Genomic DNA, 20,957 nt, shown 5'->3' on the forward strand with positions numbered 1-20,957 from the left:
CTCGAGAACAAATTAGACGCGACTTTATTTTCTTGTCAAATTCGATGGAAGAAGCTTGATTAAAAATAATCCCTTAAAATCGATTATCCTGAAACCCTCTCTCTTTCTTTTCACTGCCAACGTCATTATTAATTGTTATTGTTATTGTTTTTTTCAATCGAAATAGCATACATGACGTTGATCATAGTTCTTAGTCTGTTTTTTTAGTCGTGTTTGATAATGATCTTCTTTCACATTTCACAGTCCACAGTCTTCATCTATTGCATTTTGCATTGCCCCCTTTTCTCCCCCACTTGATTATCATTTGTAAGCTGATTATCAAAAGCGTTACCTCTAATAACTGTAGTCAGTTACCATCAAACGTTACATTCATTTGACCAATACACTCCTTTGCAATTTATCGTAAACAAAGTTATTCAAAGGAAAAGTAAATCTAGAAGATCGACAAGTACCAACAAATTGGATCTTCCTTTTTAACATAATTACATCATCGCTTCAAGTATTGAACATTAGGAGATAATCAACCTCTGCTCGCCAGCCCACGAAGTATATTTCAATCCGAGAAATCTGCTCTTGCTCTGGGATTCCACTTCAAAGCAGGGCTATATATCATCCACGATCAACTGGTATCGAATAGCATATCAGTATCACTTACGCTCAGACCGCCAAGTTCGGAAGAAGTCCGCCCAGGATATCATAACGTCATTTGATCCGATCACACATTAAACATACACAGCATCACGAGATACTATTATAATATCAACCACCTGAAACACATAACACATATTCAACAAAGTCACACACGTATAAGACACGACTTATCGATAGACGGGTGGCGTCATTCATCATCAAGCGTAAACAACCAAGTGCCGACATATGTCTATCAAACAATAAAACTCATATGAGAGCAGAAGAAACATTCCCCTTGAACAACTCTTATTGTTGTCTGCGACAATTCAATTCAATACGATTATAAATCATGGCGTCGTATTTCAGCGACAATTCGTCAACATGTTCTGCTCCTCCACTAACGCCTTCATTTCATCATCATTCTGTGGACCCCGATGTACATGATCATGTATACTCAACTCCTACTCTGTCTGATTCCACTTCGCCTCCCGCATCAATTCGAAATTACTCTTCGGATTTAGTCAGGAAAATGTCAGCAGGTTTGACTGCTGCAATGAAGGATTTACGAGATGATAGAGGTGGACCAGAAAGGAAATTCGATGTTGAATATGGATATGATGAAGATCCAATAGAAAGACACGTTAGGTTATTTTTAACACCTAGGAAAGTACCAAATCAAAGTACTCCAAAAGGATTACCTGAATTAGGATTAAGACCTCCACTACAACCTTCTTCAGTACCTCAACCTAGATCTTCACAATCTAATTTGGTTGATTTATCAAATCCTGATAACTCATTCAAAGCAGTGCCAGCTACCGAACCCCGTCATTTACAACAATCACAGACTAATATGTTAGCATCGAGATCGCATATCTCAGAAGAAAAATATTCGACGGTTGAGGAAGATTCATTACCTTCGAAATTTCGACCTGGTTTAATACATTTTCATCGATCAAATTCAACTTATTCTTCATCCTCTTCATCCTCATCTTTAAATCCTCCTAGACCAGCATATTCAAGAATGAATACAACAATGTCAAACGCATCTTCAGTCAGCTTGATGAGTGAAGCTTCATTCGAAGCTGTAAAAGCAGAAGATATAGTGAGTATGTATGGAGCTTTCACTTCAACTTCGACTTCAAATCAGAAAGAAGATCCATTTGAATTCGATTTCGGTAATCAAGATTTAGATTATCAATATCAGTATGAAGAAGATGAATTAGAAATTGGACTAGGTAGAACATCGATGATATCAACGGATACAATGGATACTATAGTACCTTCTCAACAACCACAATCAGAAAATCAACTACCATTAGACGATTTGAGCGGATATTCTCAACAAGCACTTGCGCCAATACAACGTCCGGCAACTTTACCTTCGCGTCCATCTCTATTTCGTAAGAGATCTAGAGTACATCCTTATGATAACCCTTCTGGAATTGCTCCATTGAGTAATAATTTAAGTGGACCAATCACACCTAATAAAGAATACGATGAAGTACCTGCCTGGTTAACAAATAGAACAATTAGTGAACAAATGGTAGCTCAAGCTGGATTAAGATGTCAACGTCAAAGAGCTGGAGTTAATAGGAAATAGAAATTTAGATTAATAGATAATTAAACGATCAAAGTATTCACGAAAATCATCACAGAACTTCTCACGACAATTATTAAACTATCCCCTTATCATGTGTCCAACCGATAGAGATATATATATATATATACAGTCTTCAAATTCCAATAAATCTGTCCCGGATGGAATGTTTGTGAATTCCCAACATCCTGTCTTTTTTTGTTTTCATTTTGTTATTGTTGTCAAATCAAAGATAGGTATAACCCAAACTTGTATAGATTACAAGCTTCGCTTTCGCTTTTCTCAATCCATTATGTTGGTTTTTGTTTTTTGTTTTTTGTTTTTGTCTTTTGTTTTGAGGGATATTTTTCACATATATACACGCTGTTGTCATATTTTTATACGAATATATAATGTATTTAATGATCTTGTATTGTAGAAACTGTTTATACGATAAGCAGTATATCTTGAGGGTGCAAAGAAAATTTCAAACGTATCATTATGATTCATTCTTTCAGTTTCATAAAGATATTTAATAAATTACTTTTTCTCATTGATTGAAAGTTTAAAATCATTCAATATGACATCGTTAAATAAATGAATAAAGCAAGTAAGGGATATGAAGCGAATAAGAATATAATAATATATATACAATCAAAGCATATCTAATAACATAAATAATATATACAAGATGATCACGATGTGCTGAAGCACATCTTTTCGGGCAAGTGATAGGAGAAATTACGAGGTATATCGTTCAAAATGGTATACGAAAGTAGGGTTCGAATATCAAGAATATATATGATATCGTTTGAATGGAAATCATCAATTGGTAAGTGGTACAATTTGTAATTGAAGAATAACATTTTGGAGAGACCAATTCGATTCTGGCGTCAATAGCAGTGTATCGAATGAGAAGTCTACAACCCTCCATTAGGTCTCCGAGTCGCCTCTCCATCGAGCGATGCCCATTCATCTTGGTTCTCTCCGTAATCATTGAAATTGAAATCCTGAAACACCAAGCATCAGTTCGTTGCACGCGTCCCAAACACCTCGCGAACTACTAATATCCACTCACATCGAAATTGAAAGAATTGTTATAATCAGCCGAAGTAGGGACTTGTATACCGCTGGCACCAAAATCAAAGCCCTTCAGGAAATCAGCCGTATCATCGAATACAAAGGTGGAATCCAAGTTCATTTGCTGTTGGTCTTGCCCAGGCTGTTGCTGCTGATTTACTTGTAGAGGAGGAGCTTGCGAAGCCGGTTGTTGAGACACTTCAACATTATCGAATGCTTGCGTTGTAGATGATCCTCCAGAGCCCTCAGCAACAGGTGGTAGCGAAAATACCTGAGATCTAGAAGAACCAGGTGCAGAGGTGGAACCTGTAGCATAGCTCATATTTTGGCCAGTCGGGTTATCGGGTGTTTGGGCAACACTGTAAGATGGACCCGGAGTTGGAGCTGTAGGAGATTCGTCGATTTGGGGGTTGGATGCATCAGCTGTGGACGGTCTGCCACCTTTCCCAAGTCCCTGTTGAGTCATGATCGCTGTCAGCCAAGCTGATGTATTATTTTTATTACTGTTGGCATTCGCCTTGTTGCGTACCTTTGCAATCTTTCCCTTTGGCGCCTTGTCTGTTGCGCTTCCTGGCCCAGCAGAAGTACCGCCTTTGGGCAACTTTTTGTTGGCAGATGCCTTGCGACCTTTTCCAGATGCTCCAGTTGGAGTAGCTTCCGGCACTTCGGCAGCAGTGTCGGTATCAACCATTAGACCAGGTGCCTTTCCTTTCTTCCCTCGACCTGAAGTAGGTGTTTGTTGTTGGGCTTGTGAAGAAGTCGGCATACCATTCATCCCTACATCGAAAGCAGCATTTTGGGTCAAAGGCGATCCCATAGTAATTGGCGATTGCTCTGTCATCTGTGCTGGAGTCATTTGAGCAGGTGACATTCCAGTCATTTGAGCAGGTGAATTGGCTATATGCTGCCGGACTGCCATTTCCTGTTGTCTGGCGTAAGCCGCTTGAGTTTGGGAGTATTGACGTTGCGCTTCAAGGGAAGGTCTTGGCATATCCTGAAATAAGCTGTATGAGTTCTGTTCATCTTGCTGCCAATATTCCCAACTTACTTGTGACACGCTGCGCTGTTGCTGTCCGGGAAGTTGCAGTGCGCCAGGAGCTGGCATAACTGCTTTAGCCATCTCCATAGCTTGTCTTCGATGATCTTCCGGTGCTGTTGCAATGAAAGGTCAGCGAGCACTAACGCTGGCAATGGGACTGGATGACTTACTTGGTGGTTTGCCAACCATTTTTGCTTTCTTGGTAGACTGATTCTCGAGGGGAGAAGCTTCAGCACCTCGCTTGTGAGCCATCGGACTATCATGAGCAGGTGATCCATCCATTCCATTCTGTTGCATCATCATCTGCTGAGGCATATGTCTTACGGTTCCACCAGGAGTTGTGACTGGCAATTGCTGATACATCTGCTGTTGCTGTTGAGGATGTTGCATACCTATAGCTTGTGGCTGAAGGTGATGTTGTTGCGCATGCAGCTGCTGTTGCTGTTGATACATGCTTTGTATCTGGTCGGAGGTCATGCCTTGTTGAGGTCCGTTCTGATACATCATTTGTCGCTGCAAATGAATGGATAATAATCAGTATGACAGCTTTCTGGATGATCGTCGGACTTACTCCATCTGGCACTCCGTTTTGCAGCTCCGCCCTTCTCCTATTGGCCTCCTGTTCTGCTTGTATCTTAGCCGTCTGCTCCCGTTTCAAGGCTTCCATTTGTTGAAGAGTGGCTGTGACCGGCACATTTTCATCCTGATTTTGATATTGCGATGGCCCAGCTTGAGCTTGACCACGTTGGCCTGCAAAGTCCACAGAAGCCGCTCTCACCGCCGCGGCCGGGTTTGCCATGGCGATACGAGCCGCGACGGCTGATGAGGGAGTAACACCGGTCATTGGCGCAGCAGTATTAGGTTGAGAAGAGGTCGATCTCCTTTTCGCCAGGATACGTTTGCTATCTTGAAAGACAACCCACCACTGTCCGATACATCGTCAGCAGCCTGATTGCTTGAAATCGGTAAACACTCACGGTGTAAAGATCCCCTAAATCCCGGGAAGCAGATCTGTCGTTCTTGACCAAGCCTCCTTGAGCAGGGATTTGTCCATTTGGTGCAGTCTTGTCATCAGGAGAGCCTTCTTCCTTGACACGGTCAACGCTCATTGTGCTAGGCGACGACGATTCCCCCTTTTCTGGTCCGAAAATCGAATCGGTGGGAGTTCGTTCCCCTTTGGGAGACGAATCAGGATGGGGACCGGACTTGTCGGATGAACCAGTCTTGTTGAGTGATACAGTCGTACTTTTCGTCTCTTCGGCATCATCAACAAGAGTGACATCGCTGGAAAGTGATGCATCAAGATCTTGTTGCTTACGAGCAGGGTGCTTCTTGGCTATATCCGCACTCAAGGCCCCGGCCGCCGTATCATACCCAGCACGATTAAGACTGCGCATCAGCCATGTTCTGGACGGGATTCACTCACTAGTCCAGCAAAGCTCGGTCAAATCCCAACTGAGGATCCTCATCCACCTGCGTCTTCTCCTTCACTTTCCTGGCTTCCTCAGCTTCCTTCTCCGCCTCCACCAACGCAGCTTGAGCTTTGTCTATCATCCTTTGCAGTCGCAAGGTCTTCTCCTCGTATCTCTGCAGTCGAGCAGCACTGGACATCTGAATGGGTCGGTTCGTATGGCCGGATTGCAGCCTGGCAAACTTGCTATCAACCGGTTTGGTCGAGCCAGCCGCTGTTCTAGCAGGTGCACTGGAGTCGATGAATTGGGTCTGAGAACCCTCTCCGTTGGTGACGGGGACAGTCGCAGAACGAAGGGGAAGAACTGTAGGCTGAGCGCCAGTGGTAGGCATTGCAGAAGAAGAGACCTGCATGGGCTGACCCATGACAGAAGGTGGGCGAATGTGGTGCGGTATAGGGGAAGCGCTTCGAGAGCCGGCTCGACTGACAGCTCGTTTAATTGCTGGAGGAGGGACTTGCAGGAGAGCAGGAGATTGACCAGGAGCAGCCTGTGGTGGGACAGCATGGGGAGGACGGGCGGAAGGGGGCTGAGAGCTTCGTTGCTGTTGTTGCTGCTGCTGCTGCTGTTGCTGTTGCAGAGCCTGTTGCTGAGCTAATTGCTGCTGCTGTTGTTGTCGTTGATAGTGTAAGGCTTGTTGAGGTGGAAGCATCTGTTGCTGTTGTTGTTGAGCATGATGTTGTTGCATATGTTGCTGGTGAGGCTGCTGTTGTTGCTGTTGCTGTTGTTGTTGCTGCTGGGCTTGAGCCTGAGCCTGAGCCTGAGCCTGAGCCTGCGCCTGAGCCTGCGCCTGAGCTTGAGCTTGAGCTTGTTGCGATTGGTAGAATGCCTGAAGCTGAGCCTGGTTGACCAGACCGGCGGGAGGTTGCCTAGGATCATTAACCTGCTGCCATTGAGCAGGCAGTGCGACTTGTCGACCTTGTGCATCTACATAGACTTGCCCATTTGCCGTGGTGATCTGCCGAATCCCTTGCGACTGCATGAACAGCTGTTGCTGTTGCAGCATTTGTTGAGGGTTTTGAGGCTGAGCACCAACTCCAAGTGCCCGTTGCGCTGCCACCTTTCCATCTCTACCTTGCTGTTGTTGCTGATGCTGTTGTTGCATTCTAAGTTGTTGCTCGATATAAGCTCTATTTTGATCGGTCATCGGTTGACCTCCATATTCCGCTCCGTTCCCATTGGCAGCAGCAGCGTTCATGGCTGCGACTTGTTGATGCAAGACGGCGGGATCCATAGGTTGATTCATTCCAGGATGCTGCATGTGAGGATTGGCGGGCTTTAACCAAATTGTGACTATCAGCTGATGTCATCACGGTCTTATCGGACAAGGGAGTCGGGATAACATTCACTCACCATCGCCATCCTTGGTCCTTGCTGCATCCTTATAACCTGACACGAACGTCTAGAGCAGTTCGATGAATTGACTGTGAGATGAATGAAGTGTGAAAACCCGACAGGCAACTATACGATCTGCGAGAGAAGCCAACAATCAGCTTGAATACTGGACACACGCTTCCCTGCGTTGATGCGAAAAGCCCTATCAACGCCCTCTCACGCGCTAGGTGTAAACCTATTCTCAATATGGAGATACCATGATGCCTAGACCGCTCCTTTCGACCGCAACGACCTGGATAGCAGCAAAAGATTCACTCACCAGATCTACCTAGACCAGCTCAGAAAACTCGAGCGTTGACCACTAGATCTTATTTGGTTGTTAACAAGATGAGCTGGACCTTCTGATGATAGAATATTGTGACACAAGGGATGATAAGCAACGTTGGAGGGAGAGATTTGACAATAAAGGGTCAGCACGAATTCATCAAAGGAAGGTTGGAATGTCCGAAAGAGGGAAGATATAGGTGACCTGAATGAAATTGTTTTGACCAGTAGTGAAGATTGAGGAGGTATCATTCGCAGCTGGAGGTATGAAGATGTTTGAACACTTGGATGGATAATCGGCACAGACCGCTAAGGGTAGATGAAGCATGAAGGTTGGATCAAGAGTTTACGTTGAACTCACAAAATTGAATAAATAGGGTCTACCTCTAAATGATCAGGTTGACAATTAAAACTGATAGGACTATTTGCTGACTTATTCGTTGTCTCCCGGAACATGAAAGGAGGTCTGTAGTAGATATGCGATATGATATGGTAATGTACGATGCAGATGATGATTTGTATGCAGGAGGTTGTGGGGTGTGTATGAATCGTTTGAGACTTGAGAATTTTCTGTTGTTGCAAAGTTGTGTCTAACGACGGGATCAACCGAAATCGAAGTTGAAAAGCCGTTTGTAGTCGCAAGTGATTTGCTTTTAGGATACTTTTGCAGCCTATCTCTATCTCATTGTTGTTGGTTTGTGCCGATGAGTGAGCTTGATTCGAGCTGTAAGGTGGATTGTTAGGTGAATGATGTGATGAAATGTACGGTGAAAAGCAGGCCGAAGCGATTGAAGGGATTAAATGGGTATTGTATCAGATTAGGCACCGCACTAACAAAATGCGGCTCTCCCCGCAGTGGCAAATGTGGCACCCTTATTATCTCACGTGTACATAGTGAAATATATATTTCAAGTTATGAACATTATCAACTCAAAAATCACTTTAATATCCCAACTTATTTCGAAGCAATCCAATTCACACAAAAAATATCAATACTTTCAAGCGCTTACCAATACTTTTGACTAGTCTCAGGAAAAAGACGATTTTACTCTCCTACTGGAATCAAAATGACATGTGTCAAAAAGTTAAAATCCCCTGAACTTACAGAAGAGTACCCGTTCCTGACTTGATATCTCCCATTTCATTTCAATTCAACTTAGGATACAAGGAATGTACGATTCCAGATCCCACAAGATATGTCTTACCATCCAAGGTTCATGAGGTATACACGTAAGTACATACGGTCTTAGCTAAATTCGACTACTTGTACATTAATGCTTGTAATGTTTGTACATTATAGCTTTTTTACTTTTAGGTTATCAACATTACACAATATCTTTTAGCAATTCGTGACTGATTTATGAGGTCATTTAAGGGTATATAAGACTTGGATACATGAATAATTGATCACAAAGTTCAAAATATCCCATGTCGTACACTTTTAATGAACTATAACGGTCGATATGTTAACTAGAATCACTAGGAAGATATCATTATGGAGTCACGAGTGGCCATCCAGCAAGATATATAAACAGCTCAAAATCCTCGAATGACTTTTCCATTCTTCATCTTCTCTTCATCTTTCATCTTTCAAGAATCAACATCGCACATTCATACTCACCAACACACCCAAATATCCAGTAAAACAACATGTTTACTTACGCTGCCGCCCAACCCCAACTCCCTTCCAAAACTCTTCTACTAGAGATCAGAGATCACCCAGCTTAAACGGTTCCCGAGATTGATGCTAGACGGTAACTCTGAAGTTATCGAAAAGTACAAGAAACCTTATACTGGAGAGACCAAGGAAGAGAGATCGATGAGAGAGGTGTTTCTCGCGGTAGCCCGTAAGTGTTTCGGATTGATCGTAAAGTCTCATCAGGGCTGACAGACATCAATGAACTCATGAATTCATTCTATAGTCGACAAGCCGGCACCCAGAAGACCTGTGACCATCAAAGCTCCTCCCAAATCTTCCAAGGAAGTGACGAAGGTAACACCAAGTCAACCTCCAGCCAAATCTATCTTCTTCACCCTCTCTCCTTCAGCCAAGCCATTTGTGCCCACCTGTCACGCTAAGGATCTTGAAATCTCCCCAACCACCGCTGCCATCACCTCTGCCCAGATGAATGCGAGTGCCGTCGCTGAAAGTGATACACTCTCTTCCGCTTCATCCTCTGATCCGGAAACTTGGTCTTCCTCCTGCTCCTCGTCGTCCTCGGAAGACTTCAATTATTCCGAAAGCGACGACGAGGAAGAACTCCAACGACTTCTCGGTATTATCGAGCCAGTGAAGTCAACTCCTCCCAGAACCGTCCCCTCGCCTTCCATCCAATGGTTGCCTCATTTTTCCCCCGAGCGACCCAAGGATGAGGCAAAGACGGTTGCTCTGCCACCTCCTGGTTGGGTTTTCCGAACGTCAATCCGACCACCCCCATCCTCCAGACGTCATAGCGGATCAAGAGCGGTTAGACGACGAGAGTTGGAGGAATATGAGTATCGGAGTGAGTAGTTGATCGGAGTGCTGTACACGGACAATCATAATGCGTATAGTGCTTCGTTTAATGGATGGCAATTTGAATGCTTGTGATTCAATACAATATAGTAAATGTCATACAATCCAATGCATTAAGTATTAATATATATATATTCTACAAAAGACAAATTTACATCTATCATCAAATTATTAAACCCATTTCTTATCTTTATCTGATTTCTTAATCTTCTCTTCGTTGTCAACTTTCAACGATTCTCTAAGTGTTTCAAGAGCGGCACTGAGTTTATCAATTTTCTCTCTTGCATATTCTTTTGCCTAAAGTAAGTATGCAAAATATGACTTAAGAATTTTCTTTTATATATAATTTGATCATTTTAACTCACTTTATCATTAGCAGTTTCTTGTATTAATAAAGAATTTCTTTTTTTCTCTTCCCAAATTTTTTCAATTGCTTCTTTCATTTTATTCATTTCCTCTCTTACTCCTCCTTCTTCTGTATTATTAAAGATATCAGATGATTTATTATTAGATTTTAATGGAATTTCATCATCTCGTTTTTGTGTTGACGTTGATTTTATAGAAATAAAAGGTTCATCTAATTTTTCTTTCTCTTCTTTTTCTTTTTCTTTTTCTTTTTCTTTTTCTTTTTGTAATTTAAAATTTTCCCATTCTTCTACTCTTTTTCTTAATTTTCTTTCTCTCCATTTTCCCCAACCCCATTCAAATTTTTCATCTTCATTATTAGGTATAATCATATTATTATTATTTTTATTAATATCATTAGTAGTAGTACCACCTTCTTTTATCATATTTTCTAATGAAATTTTAGAGTTTGAATTTGAATTTGAATTTGAATTTATTGGATGATGTACACAATATTTATTTGATCCCCAATTTGATTTTATAGAATTTAATTGATTTTGAGTTAGACCTGTACTTTCAATTAATCTTCTTTCATTTTCTCTTTTATTTTCTTGATGTTTAAAATACCATGAAGTACCACCAATACCAATAAGTAACTAACCAAAAAGAAAAATATATAAATCATTAGAATTTATGAATTCTTTTTATTCTTAAATGAAATGTAAATCTTTTAAAAACTTACCCAAAATAACCTTCCACTTCTTGGACCTCTTCCCCATCTTCTACCGTATCTTCCATATCCATTATAATAATGTTGATGATATCCCCATGGTCCTCTAGGTGGAATACCTCCGGGGCCAGCACCAGCACCAGCACCGGCACCAGCACCAAAAGTCGCAGCGTGAGAAGCGAAATTTGAAGCAGCCGCTCCTTCAATTGCACTAGCACCAAGAGTACCTGTAGCTAAAGTTGATTCAGCTATAGGAACTTGATGAGGATTAGGCCAAGCGAATCTTGAATTCATATTATAATCAATATGTGGTCCCCACCATGATTTACCGCAATTGATTGGTTGTGTAGGTAACATTGTTATTTGATTTAGTATTTGTAGTAATTATATTGATCAAGTGATGAAATTATTATGGTAAAGATGTAATAGTATGAAGTATTATTTGAGAGTAATTATAATTGGTGTAGAAATTTAATATTTGTGAGTATGAATAAAAAGCATTTTATGTTCGAGAATTGATTAAGGCTTTATATATATGCCTTTTCTCAAATTGTTTAGAGTGGATGGAATTAGTATCAATTTCCTCAGCCGAAATGCTTACATCATTCAGTTGTTCTTTCGTATCCCATTTGCGTATAAGATTAAGATATTGACGAATACAATGTATAAGTCTTTCGGCTCGTATTGAATGAGAAATAGATAAAAACAATTACAAGTAAATTGATAAAATGACGAAAGCGCTGATCTGCCGAAATCAAAACGTAATCTTAACATCTTTTCCCCGGAGATATCAACTTTTTGACCGAGGTTAATCACCGAACGAGCATCTTGTTGAGTATGATCAATTTTGACCGCGGTCATATTCTGATTTCTCATTTATGCATGGTGATGGTTAATACAAAGTAAACCCTCGCACCATAAACATGAAGACGCATGCGCATCGTTCAATATCGCGATCATGATGTCGATGCATATGTCATCTGAACGGCAATTATAGTTACTATTAAACCGTTATAGCAGCTGTCAATCTACTCAATCCCCGTTTTATCTCATTCGGATTTCCTCCACTTAAACTCTTAATTTCCATATACAGATTATCAGATTGATTATTCGATGTTTTACCCTTCCTGACTAATAACTTATATAAACCAGAAATTTCCTCATCAGACATGTTAAACGGTATTTCTATTTTCTTCAATCCGGAAGAAGCATGCAAGGAGTGATAAGGATCTAATCTGGTATACGGGGTGATAGGTTGAGTCGTTGGTAACTTAAGTCCGTCGATTAAAGAAGGAGACAATGGGTTTTTAGGGTCAGAAAGGGATAGAGAAGTCAGGACAGTTCCTTTAGCCTGTGAGGGGGAATCAAATTGAATTAGCATATCATGAATAAAAGACTATAGACTGCAAGAAACTTTTATTCACAAATGACCGTCTACCTGAAACGAAATCTAATGCTAATCTGGGGGTGGATAGATGATATGGCTCAATAGGTGTGTACTCTTGAGTTCGATATTGAGAAGTAGTGAATAGTGTCTGTGCTTCATCTATAGCCCATATAACGGGGAATCTTTTAAACAGACTCGATTATCAGCGCCTTCTTTCGGATACCTGCAAAGAGCAGCAACTGACTGAGTTTGCTTTTCCAATACTGCCATAACCTCATCCAGAACTTTCACAGCTACTCTATCATCTTTACTACCCGTAGCTACCAAATCACTCAACTTTGATCCTTTTGAAGCTGTTTTGCCTTGAGCCAATTCAATATCCGAAGTCAACTTGATGGCATCTAATTTATCTTTATTGATAGCTAAAAGAGTAGACAAGATTGATTGGGCTGATTGCCATTGGCTGAAGAGTTGAGTTTGGGAATCATAGATATAATGTGAAGAAGAATTTGTCCATTCGGTCGCTATATATAATTGTTAGCTCGGCATTTCTGTGTCTGAAATAACGAGATAAGCGAGCTCACCTTTTGGGTTGAACAATACTATCCACCCGCTCTCTAAGGCATAAGCCACTGTTTGAAGCAATAACATCGATTTACCACTACCCCTTTCGCCAGCTGAAAATCTGTTATCAGCCAAATTACATTTCAGCCGCAAGGAAAAAGCTCACTCAATACGTATCTAGCATCTTTGCTAGATTTCGCTTTTGATCCATCTAATTGTTTAGCCAAGTCTATAGTAGATTGTCTAATTACACTAGCTGGTCCACCATTAGCAGATAGCTATTTTCAGTAACCTTCAATCAGCTGCTTATTCTGCATCAACGCGATCGACAAGTAGCTAAAAGATATAAACTGACTTCTTGTTCCACTTTCTTCGATAATCCAAATAACTTCAACTTATCGAAAGTGGTTTTGGGAAACGTTGTTGGTCTACCGACATTTTCCGATTTGAAATTGATCTGAGAAATGACAAACTTATTAGACTTATGCAGGAAGAGAGAGGTTTAATAAAGCTTACGGGTTGTAATTTTGGATAATCCGATAAATCAGGTACTTGTCCTGCCATTGAAAATTTCAAAGCTACATTAGATTGACCACTTCCACTACTACCTCCTGTTGTAGTTTCTTTTTTCTTTTGATTAAATCCCTGTTTAGCATTTTTAGAAGATGCAGTAGCTATATTGTAAAAATTCCAAATTAGCGATTCTTAGGAGGAAAAAAAAAAAGGTAAATTTGACATAATTTGAACATACCCTTTTTAGGCTTTGCTGCTGCTAAAACAGTTGAAGATGTTGAAATACCCCTTGATAAAGGTGTTGAAGAAAATCGTATTATCGGACGCATATTGTTTTGATTGAACCTGATGAAATATAATGTATATAAACACTTTTGCTAGATGACTTATGACTTTTCCTAAAGACAGGATTATAATGATATACAGTGATACAGTGCAAAGTAGATTTGGGATAAAAATGAATAAAATAATGATAAAATAATAAAAAGTTGTAAAGTTGTCGCGGATTTTACAGATTTCCAAGTCCACCGGTTCATAATATTTATTTGTGGAATAGTACAAATGTATCAATTTTGCATATAAAGGTCACTGACTATCAACTATTGGTATAATATCAGAGATGGCACCTACGAAATCCGCAAGAACAACAACGGCAAAACCCTACGAAAGACCCTCAACTTCCGCTAAAGGTAAAGGAAAAGCCAAAGCCTCTTCGACCGAAGTCAACCTTGGTGCACCTTCGACTTTAGGTCAATCATATAGGAAAGGAAAGAAATCTTGGAGGAAGAACATTGATATAAGGAATGAAGAGGAAGCTTTAGAGAAAGGTAGAGAAGAAGAGAGAGTCACTGGGTGAGCTATGTGTCATTTCATTCACGATGATGATTAGCTCACAAATTGCTATTTTACAGTGGCCCAATAGCGCAAAAATCCAATAATGATTTATTCACTGTTGATGTAGTCGGTGATGTTGAAGGTAAGTCAGCTCCATTAATCATATAATGCGTATATAGTGTACTTACTCATACTCCTAAAGTTGGTAAAAGGGCAAGAAGAGCGCATAAACCGCTTAGATCATTAGCAATTTTAAACGAACGTTCAGCTGTCCCATCTCTCACTTCAAAACCTTCTTCATCTTCATCTGCCAAGAAAACCAAAATCCACATTTCATCAGCAGAGAAAGAACGATTACGCAGGATAGCCAGGAAGACAACTACTCATCCTGATGAAATCACTACTTCAGCTGAAATACGTAAGATTGATCCTAGCGAAAGTAAAGATGTTTGGGTAGAAGAAGAAGAAATTAAAGTAAAAGGTGGATTTGGAGAAGAAACAATAATAAAAAAACAAATTAAAGTACCAACAACATTAAAAAAGCAAAGAGAAATTTATTTAAATTCACAAGTTGAAAATGGTATTCATCTTGAAATTCCAAAAGGTGGAGTATCTTATAATCCAACACTTGAATCTCATCAAAAATTAATAAATGAAGCTTTAAATGAGGAAAAAGAAATACTAAGAAGAGAAGAATTGGATTTGAAGAGAATTGAAGAATTAGGAGAAGTTGTAAAAGCAAGAAAAGAAAATTGGAAACCTTCAGAATTTGCAGAAGGTATGAAAGTTGGACCAGGTGAAGATTTAGAGGGTGAAGATGAAAATGATGATGAAGAAGAAGAAATTATAATTAAAAAACAAAGTAAAAGAAAAACAACAGCACAAAGAAATAAAGCATTAAGAAATAAATTAGCACAAAAAGCAATTAAAGATGAATTATTAAAAAATAAATTAAATAATTCAATTGGTTCTGTAAATTCTTTTAAAAAAGAAATTGAAAAAAAATTAAATGAACAAAAAGAAAAAGAATTAAAATTAAAATTATTAAAACGAAAGAATGAAAAATTAGGTTTAATAATTAAACAAGGTGAAAAAATTGGAAAATATAAATTAAATAAAGATCGAATTCAAGTTCAATTAGGTGAAGATTTAGCTGAAAGTTTAAGACAAGTTAAAGTGAGAGTTTTTTTTTTTTTCAAAAAAAAAGAAAATCTTTTTTCAATTCGTTTCAAAAAAAACAAAATTAGTTTTGTTAACTCTTTTTACTTTTTTATTATTAGCCTGAAGGAAATTTATTCAAAGATAGATTTTTAGCTTTACAAAAGAGAGCATTAATTGAACCTAGAGTACCTATATTGTAAGTTGATTTTTTTCCAATATAAATCAACTTCATCTAGAAATTGGAATTATCTGACATTTTATTTTTTGATAATTACTATAGACCTAAGAAACGAGTTACGAAATTTAAAGAATATGAAAAACATGCATATAAGAGATTCCATTAGATTTTTTTTCTTTTCTTTTCTTTTCTTTTTTTTTACTTTTCATTTTTTTTCTTTATCATTTAGGATTTTTATTATATGATCTTTAAATTATAGTCTTTCTTAATTGGGACACAATATATGTATGTAAAAATATTACTATGCATCGATATTCGCATAATCAGAAATTTGTTTTTTTTAATTTTGAACATAATTATCGTGGGTAAAATGAATGCTTTGTAAATTCAAGCGAAGGAATGGTCTTTCGAAATTTAATTTGAACTTGATTGTGGACATAAAACTTTTCTTTTTATCTCTCGATATGATCTTGAGAAGAATAATAAGAATACTCAAGTGTAGGTGTTCGTTAAGGTTTTTTTATAAAATTTATTTAAATTATGTATTAAAGATAAAATAAATTTTGCATATTACATATCAAAAATAATTTTTTATTTGATACAAACAACAAAAAAATTGTAACATGATACTTACTTAGTATTTATGAAAAGAACAAATGACAAGAACAAAAAAAACCTAAAAAATTTAAAGAAGTATTTTATGAAATCACCAAAAAAATTATATTTTGAATTTTTTTAATCATAACTTTCAATCGGAAATTGTTAATGATTTATAATTTAATTTTTACAATTATTTATTTATTAATTACCATTATTATTATTATTATTATTAATAATATTCGTATTATTATTTTCATTAATGGATGTATTATCATTTGTTGAAAAATTTGATAAATCTAAATTACCTAAATAATTTGGATCATTTAATTGACTTTCCCAACCATTTAATAAATCTTGCATTTCTTGTGATAATTCAATACCTAATCCATCACCTATTCCATTAAATAAATTATCCATACTAAATTCACTTGTTGAATTTGATCCTGACCCTGATAAATTATTATTTCCATCTATGTTATTACCAGAAGGTAAATTTTCAAAAGAAGCTAAAAAAGCAGATATATCAATTTCTTCTTGATGATTATTATTATTGTTACCATTATTTATATTATTCATTACTGTACCAAAAGATTGTAAATTTTGTCCATCTTGATTCGTAGAAATTGGTATAGCAGGTGAAGTACCAAATATTGAATTATTATTAGTTGAATTTGCACTTGGAGAAAATCCAAATACTTCCGCACCAAAATCTAAATTTTCAGATTTTGTCGAATTTCTCGTACTTCTCCTTGGACTTGGTGGTGGGGGAGCTGCTTTTGTTTTTTGTCTTTTTCTAGGTGATTCTGGAATAATCGAATGATTAGATGAAAGTGTATGTGTTTCTTTATCTGAATTAGTACGATTTAATCTTGGTGACGATCTTAATCCAGATGCTGGACCATCAGTGATTTCAGGTATATGTTTACGTTTAGAGTCATTTGGATGATTGACTTGTACGCTGGAAGAACCGGGTTTGTACGGATGCGACCATAATTCAGGAGGGCGCATTCGTTTATGCTCATTGAAGTAGAGGCCGCAATCTGCATTTTCACAAGCGTCAATTAGGTTGAAGATTACTTCGTTTGATCTCGTTTGACTCACCATCGCATACCTTTCTTGGCGTACCATCTTTCATTTTCTTGGTCCTCCAACAACTACTAACGGTAGTTCCGCAATTACAACATCCATCGGCTTGCAAGTTCTTTGTAACCCTTCCTGGAGTAGGTAAAGGTGGATTGGACGGTGTTGGAGTAGTAGCTTCTGGACTACCTTCTTTATCATCCGAGCCGTTACCGTGGCCATTACCATTGCCATTCAAGGTAGTTTTCTTTCCCTTTTCGAGAGCATTGGAGGTAGGTGAGCGATTTATACCCGTTATACTTCGCAATGCAGTCAACGCATTGGAATTTGACGGCACAGCTTTCAACAAATTCCTCAGTACTGGATTTGACGCTAGATGCCTGGCTAATTCGGGTGACATCATTCCATCCGCCCTAAGTAATGCGTGTAATTTCGATCTGGAAGGTGTAGAAGGTGGTGGAGACTTGGTACGAGGTAAAGGAGGCGGCGTGACTTCCCTGTTTCTTGAAGGTCCAGCTCGATTCGGTGGTTCCGCTTTTGAAACGGGTGCAGGCTGAGGTTGAGGCGGTGGTCTTATCGAGCGATCACTTACGGAAGAAGACGGGCGACTGGAAGGTAAATTCGAACTCGATGGCAAGGCTGGCAGAGAGGAGGGCGGCATTGACGAGGAAGAAGCTCGATGAGAAAGAGAAGAAGAAGGTCTGGAGGATGGACCGGATTGAGGGGCTGGGATAGGCGTCGGTTGAGCGATATGCGGTCGTACGGTCGCAGTCGAAGAAGCCGATGGTCCGGCTTGATGGGGAGTGGAATTCACATGAGGTGTACGGCCAGCTTCACTTTGGAGTCGAGTTATCCCATTTATCAAAGGGCTTGATCTTGCTGGGGTGCTTCCGTTTGGTCTCACGGGTGAAGAAGTTGGTAAAGCAGATGATGTAGAAGTGGATTTTCCCTTCGCAAGCATATCTTCGAATTCCTTCCGATTTTGAAATTCAACCTTTCCATCCGGATTTAATTGTCTAAGACTAATTCCCACTTCCAAGCCCCAGCCTTTCCCATCCAGATTTTCTCCTCCAGCTCCATTGTGTTCTGAGCTCGCTAAAGCCATGAGACCCTCCAATCCACCTTCCGGAGCGAAATGCGCGGAAGAGAATTCATATTCTCTGACTAACCTTCCTTTTATCAACGTCTTTCCTCCTCCATTTTCCGATAATACCCAGGATAAAAAGCCTTTCCCTGTCCATGATGAAGCGGAAGAGGAGGACTCGGTAGGCGAAGAAGGGAATGCCCTTGCGGTGGACGGACGAGAGATGGTTGGGTCAAGGTTGTACACCGAGAAATCTAGCGAGGTTGAATTGGGTATACATTCCGGACTGTGTGCTCAACAAGATTTAGCTAATCTTAGATCAACGAGTTGCGCCTGACGGCGGGGTACTGCCAGCGAGCATCATGATCCGCAACGGCGGCTTGGGATAGCTCTACATGTTCTTACTCACCTAGCAAAGCATATGCCTCTTGCGACACTCTTTAATGTAACACTTCCAACTGGACCTTCACTTTCTGAGCTATAAGCTGGAGAGCCCGGATGTATATAGACGTCTTGACGATCATGCAGGACAGTAAGGTATGATTGAGACGAAGTATCTATACTGTATAATACTTTCACTGTGTAGAGTCAAAGTTGTAGTCAGTCGAGTTTGATTACATAGATGGAAATTTTCGTTGACGCGTCGAAGAGGAAAGTTTATTTATTTACATCAGCTCGGTCTATCGGATGAGCGTAGAAAGTGTGATGTAAGGTGAAGAAGAGTCACTCACCTGGTAAAGAATGTATTTTACCTGGCGAAGGAGGCATCTTATCAAATTACAAGATGTTGATTCAATTAGGTAGAAGATTATAAGGAGGTAAATAATCAAAACATTGCGAGTAGTATGTATAAATTAACTTTGGTAATTCTGTTTCAGGGTTAGTTAGCATCCTATCGAACACGGAATCAAATTATATATATACTACTCTACTGGCAATACAATTAACCGGCATAAGATGATTTCCAAAGTTAATCTACTCGAGTATACTACTGTATATTCCTATAAACAAATCAACATATATCAATATAAATAATCATTGTGACTGGATAACTCCCCCCCAAGATGACAATGGGACAACCATTCCTTCGATTAAAAACTCCTAAATTCTCACATAATAATTTATCTTTTTCACCTTATTTCGAAAATCGATTTGCACTTGCATCAGGATCAAATTTTGGTTTAGTAGGTAATGGTAGATTACATATAATTGATTTAGATCAAAATGTATTTGGAGGATTAAAATGTATAAAATATTTTGAAACTAGAGATGTTGTTTTTGATGTAGCTTGGAATGAAACTCATGAGTAAGTTAAATTACAATTATTTGTAGAAATACTGATCTTTTAAACCTGGCTTATGGATTTAATATGTAAGTTAGAAATCAAATTTTTGCCGCTTGTGGAGATGGTTCAATTAAAATGTTCGATGTGACACTTGAAGTAAGTTAATTCTATACAATATGGAATATGCAAAAAATCTTGTTTTATAAAGTTTATCAAGATTTATTATAAATTCACTTTTTAATAGGGCTTACCGATAAAATCATGGCATGAACATTCTTCTGAAATAATGTCAATAGAATGTAGTAATCTACAAAAAGATAAATTCGTTACTGCATCTTGGGATTCTACTGTAAAAGTGGTATGTTTTAAACACCCCTTTTTATTTCAAGTTTTCAAAAAATCATCTGTAAGAATAAAGATACTAAGTAAAAGAAATTAAAATTAGTGGACAGCATCAAGACAAACTTCTTTAATTACAATTCAAGCTCATAAAGGACAAATTTACCAAGCAACATTTTCACCACATAATCCATTTTTACTTACTTCATGTGGAAGTGATGGTAATTTAAATTTATTTGATTTAAGACAACAAAATTCTAATCATGATTTAAATAATTCAATAAAACCAATTATAAGTATAAATTCAAATTTAAATTCAAATTTAAATTTAAATCAAGAAATTGAAATTTTACATTGTGATTGGAATAAATATGATGAAAATTTAATTGCAATAGCAAGTAAAGATAATTTAATTAAAACTTTTGATTTTAGATTAGGTTCAAATCAATTTGGAAAAATAATTGGTAAAAATCAATTATCTTGTAGAAAAATTCAATGGAATCCATATAATAGAAATCAATTAGCAAGTGTAGGATATGATATGACTTGTAAAGTGTATGTGTTTTTTTTTTGTTTAAGATCTTTAATTTTTGAAATAAAAGGTATAAATCGAACTTAATTGGTTTTTTTTTTGGCAAAAAAATTATAGATGGGATACAAATTCTACTTTACCTATTTTTATTCATTCTGAACATACTGAATTTACAATGGGTATATGTTGGTCTTTATTTGATCCTGGTTTATTAGCTAGTGCAGCTTGGGATCAAGAAGTTCATCTGTATAGAGTATAAAGAATTAGGTATGCCTTCGAAATTTGACTGGATTATTGTTGTATATTCAATTCTTGATCATGTGTTTGTAATTCGTATATCTTGCATTTAGATTATAA

The 20,957-nt window shown here is 38.3% G+C and overlaps 8 protein-coding genes across 8 annotated transcripts; 4 read left to right on the forward strand and 4 right to left on the reverse strand.

Moving 5' to 3' along the window:
- Window positions 1–979: 979 nt before the first annotated feature.
- I206_101202 (uncharacterized protein) lies at window positions 980–2,230 on the forward strand (the record flags this gene model as incomplete). Its single annotated transcript, XM_019151906.1, has 1 exon — window positions 980–2,230. The coding sequence occupies one exon, from the start codon at window positions 980–982 to the stop codon at window positions 2,228–2,230; it is 1,251 nt and encodes a 416-aa protein (XP_019014044.1).
- Window positions 2,231–3,126: 896 nt separating this feature from the next.
- Window positions 3,127–7,174, reverse strand: I206_101203 (uncharacterized protein; the record flags this gene model as incomplete). Its single annotated transcript, XM_070202343.1, has 9 exons — window positions 3,127–3,216; window positions 3,285–3,740; window positions 3,816–4,280; window positions 4,335–4,438; window positions 4,496–4,838; window positions 4,897–5,250; window positions 5,303–5,609; window positions 5,752–7,070; window positions 7,148–7,174. The coding sequence occupies 9 exons, from the start codon at window positions 7,172–7,174 to the stop codon at window positions 3,127–3,129; spliced, it is 3,465 nt and encodes a 1,154-aa protein (XP_070058444.1).
- Window positions 7,175–9,197: 2,023 nt separating this feature from the next.
- On the forward strand, window positions 9,198–9,965 carry I206_101204 (uncharacterized protein; the record flags this gene model as incomplete). The annotated part of the gene is made up of 2 exons (XM_019151904.1): window positions 9,198–9,300; window positions 9,376–9,965. 2 exons carry the CDS (start codon window positions 9,198–9,200, stop codon window positions 9,963–9,965), a joined length of 693 nt encoding a protein of 230 aa, XP_019014042.1.
- Window positions 9,966–10,139: 174 nt separating this feature from the next.
- I206_101205 (uncharacterized protein) lies at window positions 10,140–11,400 on the reverse strand (the record flags this gene model as incomplete). The annotated part of the gene is made up of 3 exons (XM_019151903.1): window positions 10,140–10,265; window positions 10,334–10,969; window positions 11,056–11,400. 3 exons carry the CDS (start codon window positions 11,398–11,400, stop codon window positions 10,140–10,142), a joined length of 1,107 nt encoding a protein of 368 aa, XP_019014041.1.
- A 646-nt stretch (window positions 11,401–12,046) lies between these two features.
- On the reverse strand, window positions 12,047–13,836 carry I206_101206 (mitochondrial 37S ribosomal protein mS29; the record flags this gene model as incomplete). The annotated part of the gene is made up of 8 exons (XM_019151902.1): window positions 12,047–12,394; window positions 12,468–12,612; window positions 12,675–12,954; window positions 13,015–13,107; window positions 13,161–13,272; window positions 13,350–13,451; window positions 13,511–13,668; window positions 13,746–13,836. The coding sequence occupies 8 exons, from the start codon at window positions 13,834–13,836 to the stop codon at window positions 12,047–12,049; spliced, it is 1,329 nt and encodes a 442-aa protein (XP_019014040.1).
- A 290-nt stretch (window positions 13,837–14,126) lies between these two features.
- Window positions 14,127–15,846, forward strand: I206_101207 (uncharacterized protein; the record flags this gene model as incomplete). The annotated part of the gene is made up of 5 exons (XM_019151901.1): window positions 14,127–14,359; window positions 14,419–14,483; window positions 14,544–15,517; window positions 15,622–15,698; window positions 15,783–15,846. The coding sequence occupies 5 exons, from the start codon at window positions 14,127–14,129 to the stop codon at window positions 15,844–15,846; spliced, it is 1,413 nt and encodes a 470-aa protein (XP_019014039.1).
- Window positions 15,847–16,481: 635 nt separating this feature from the next.
- Window positions 16,482–19,212, reverse strand: I206_101208 (uncharacterized protein; the record flags this gene model as incomplete). The annotated part of the gene is made up of 4 exons (XM_019151900.1): window positions 16,482–17,320; window positions 17,382–18,730; window positions 18,854–19,022; window positions 19,176–19,212. 4 exons carry the CDS (start codon window positions 19,210–19,212, stop codon window positions 16,482–16,484), a joined length of 2,394 nt encoding a protein of 797 aa, XP_019014038.1.
- Window positions 19,213–19,508: 296 nt separating this feature from the next.
- Window positions 19,509–20,859, forward strand: I206_101209 (uncharacterized protein; the record flags this gene model as incomplete). Its single annotated transcript, XM_019151899.1, has 5 exons — window positions 19,509–19,750; window positions 19,825–19,885; window positions 19,974–20,087; window positions 20,175–20,623; window positions 20,718–20,859. The coding sequence occupies 5 exons, from the start codon at window positions 19,509–19,511 to the stop codon at window positions 20,857–20,859; spliced, it is 1,008 nt and encodes a 335-aa protein (XP_019014037.1).
- Window positions 20,860–20,957: the final 98 nt, after the last annotated feature.

This window comes from Kwoniella pini, chromosome 1, assembly GCF_000512605.2.
Source record: "Kwoniella pini CBS 10737 chromosome 1, complete sequence".
NCBI lineage: Eukaryota > Fungi > Basidiomycota > Tremellomycetes > Tremellales > Cryptococcaceae > Kwoniella > Kwoniella pini.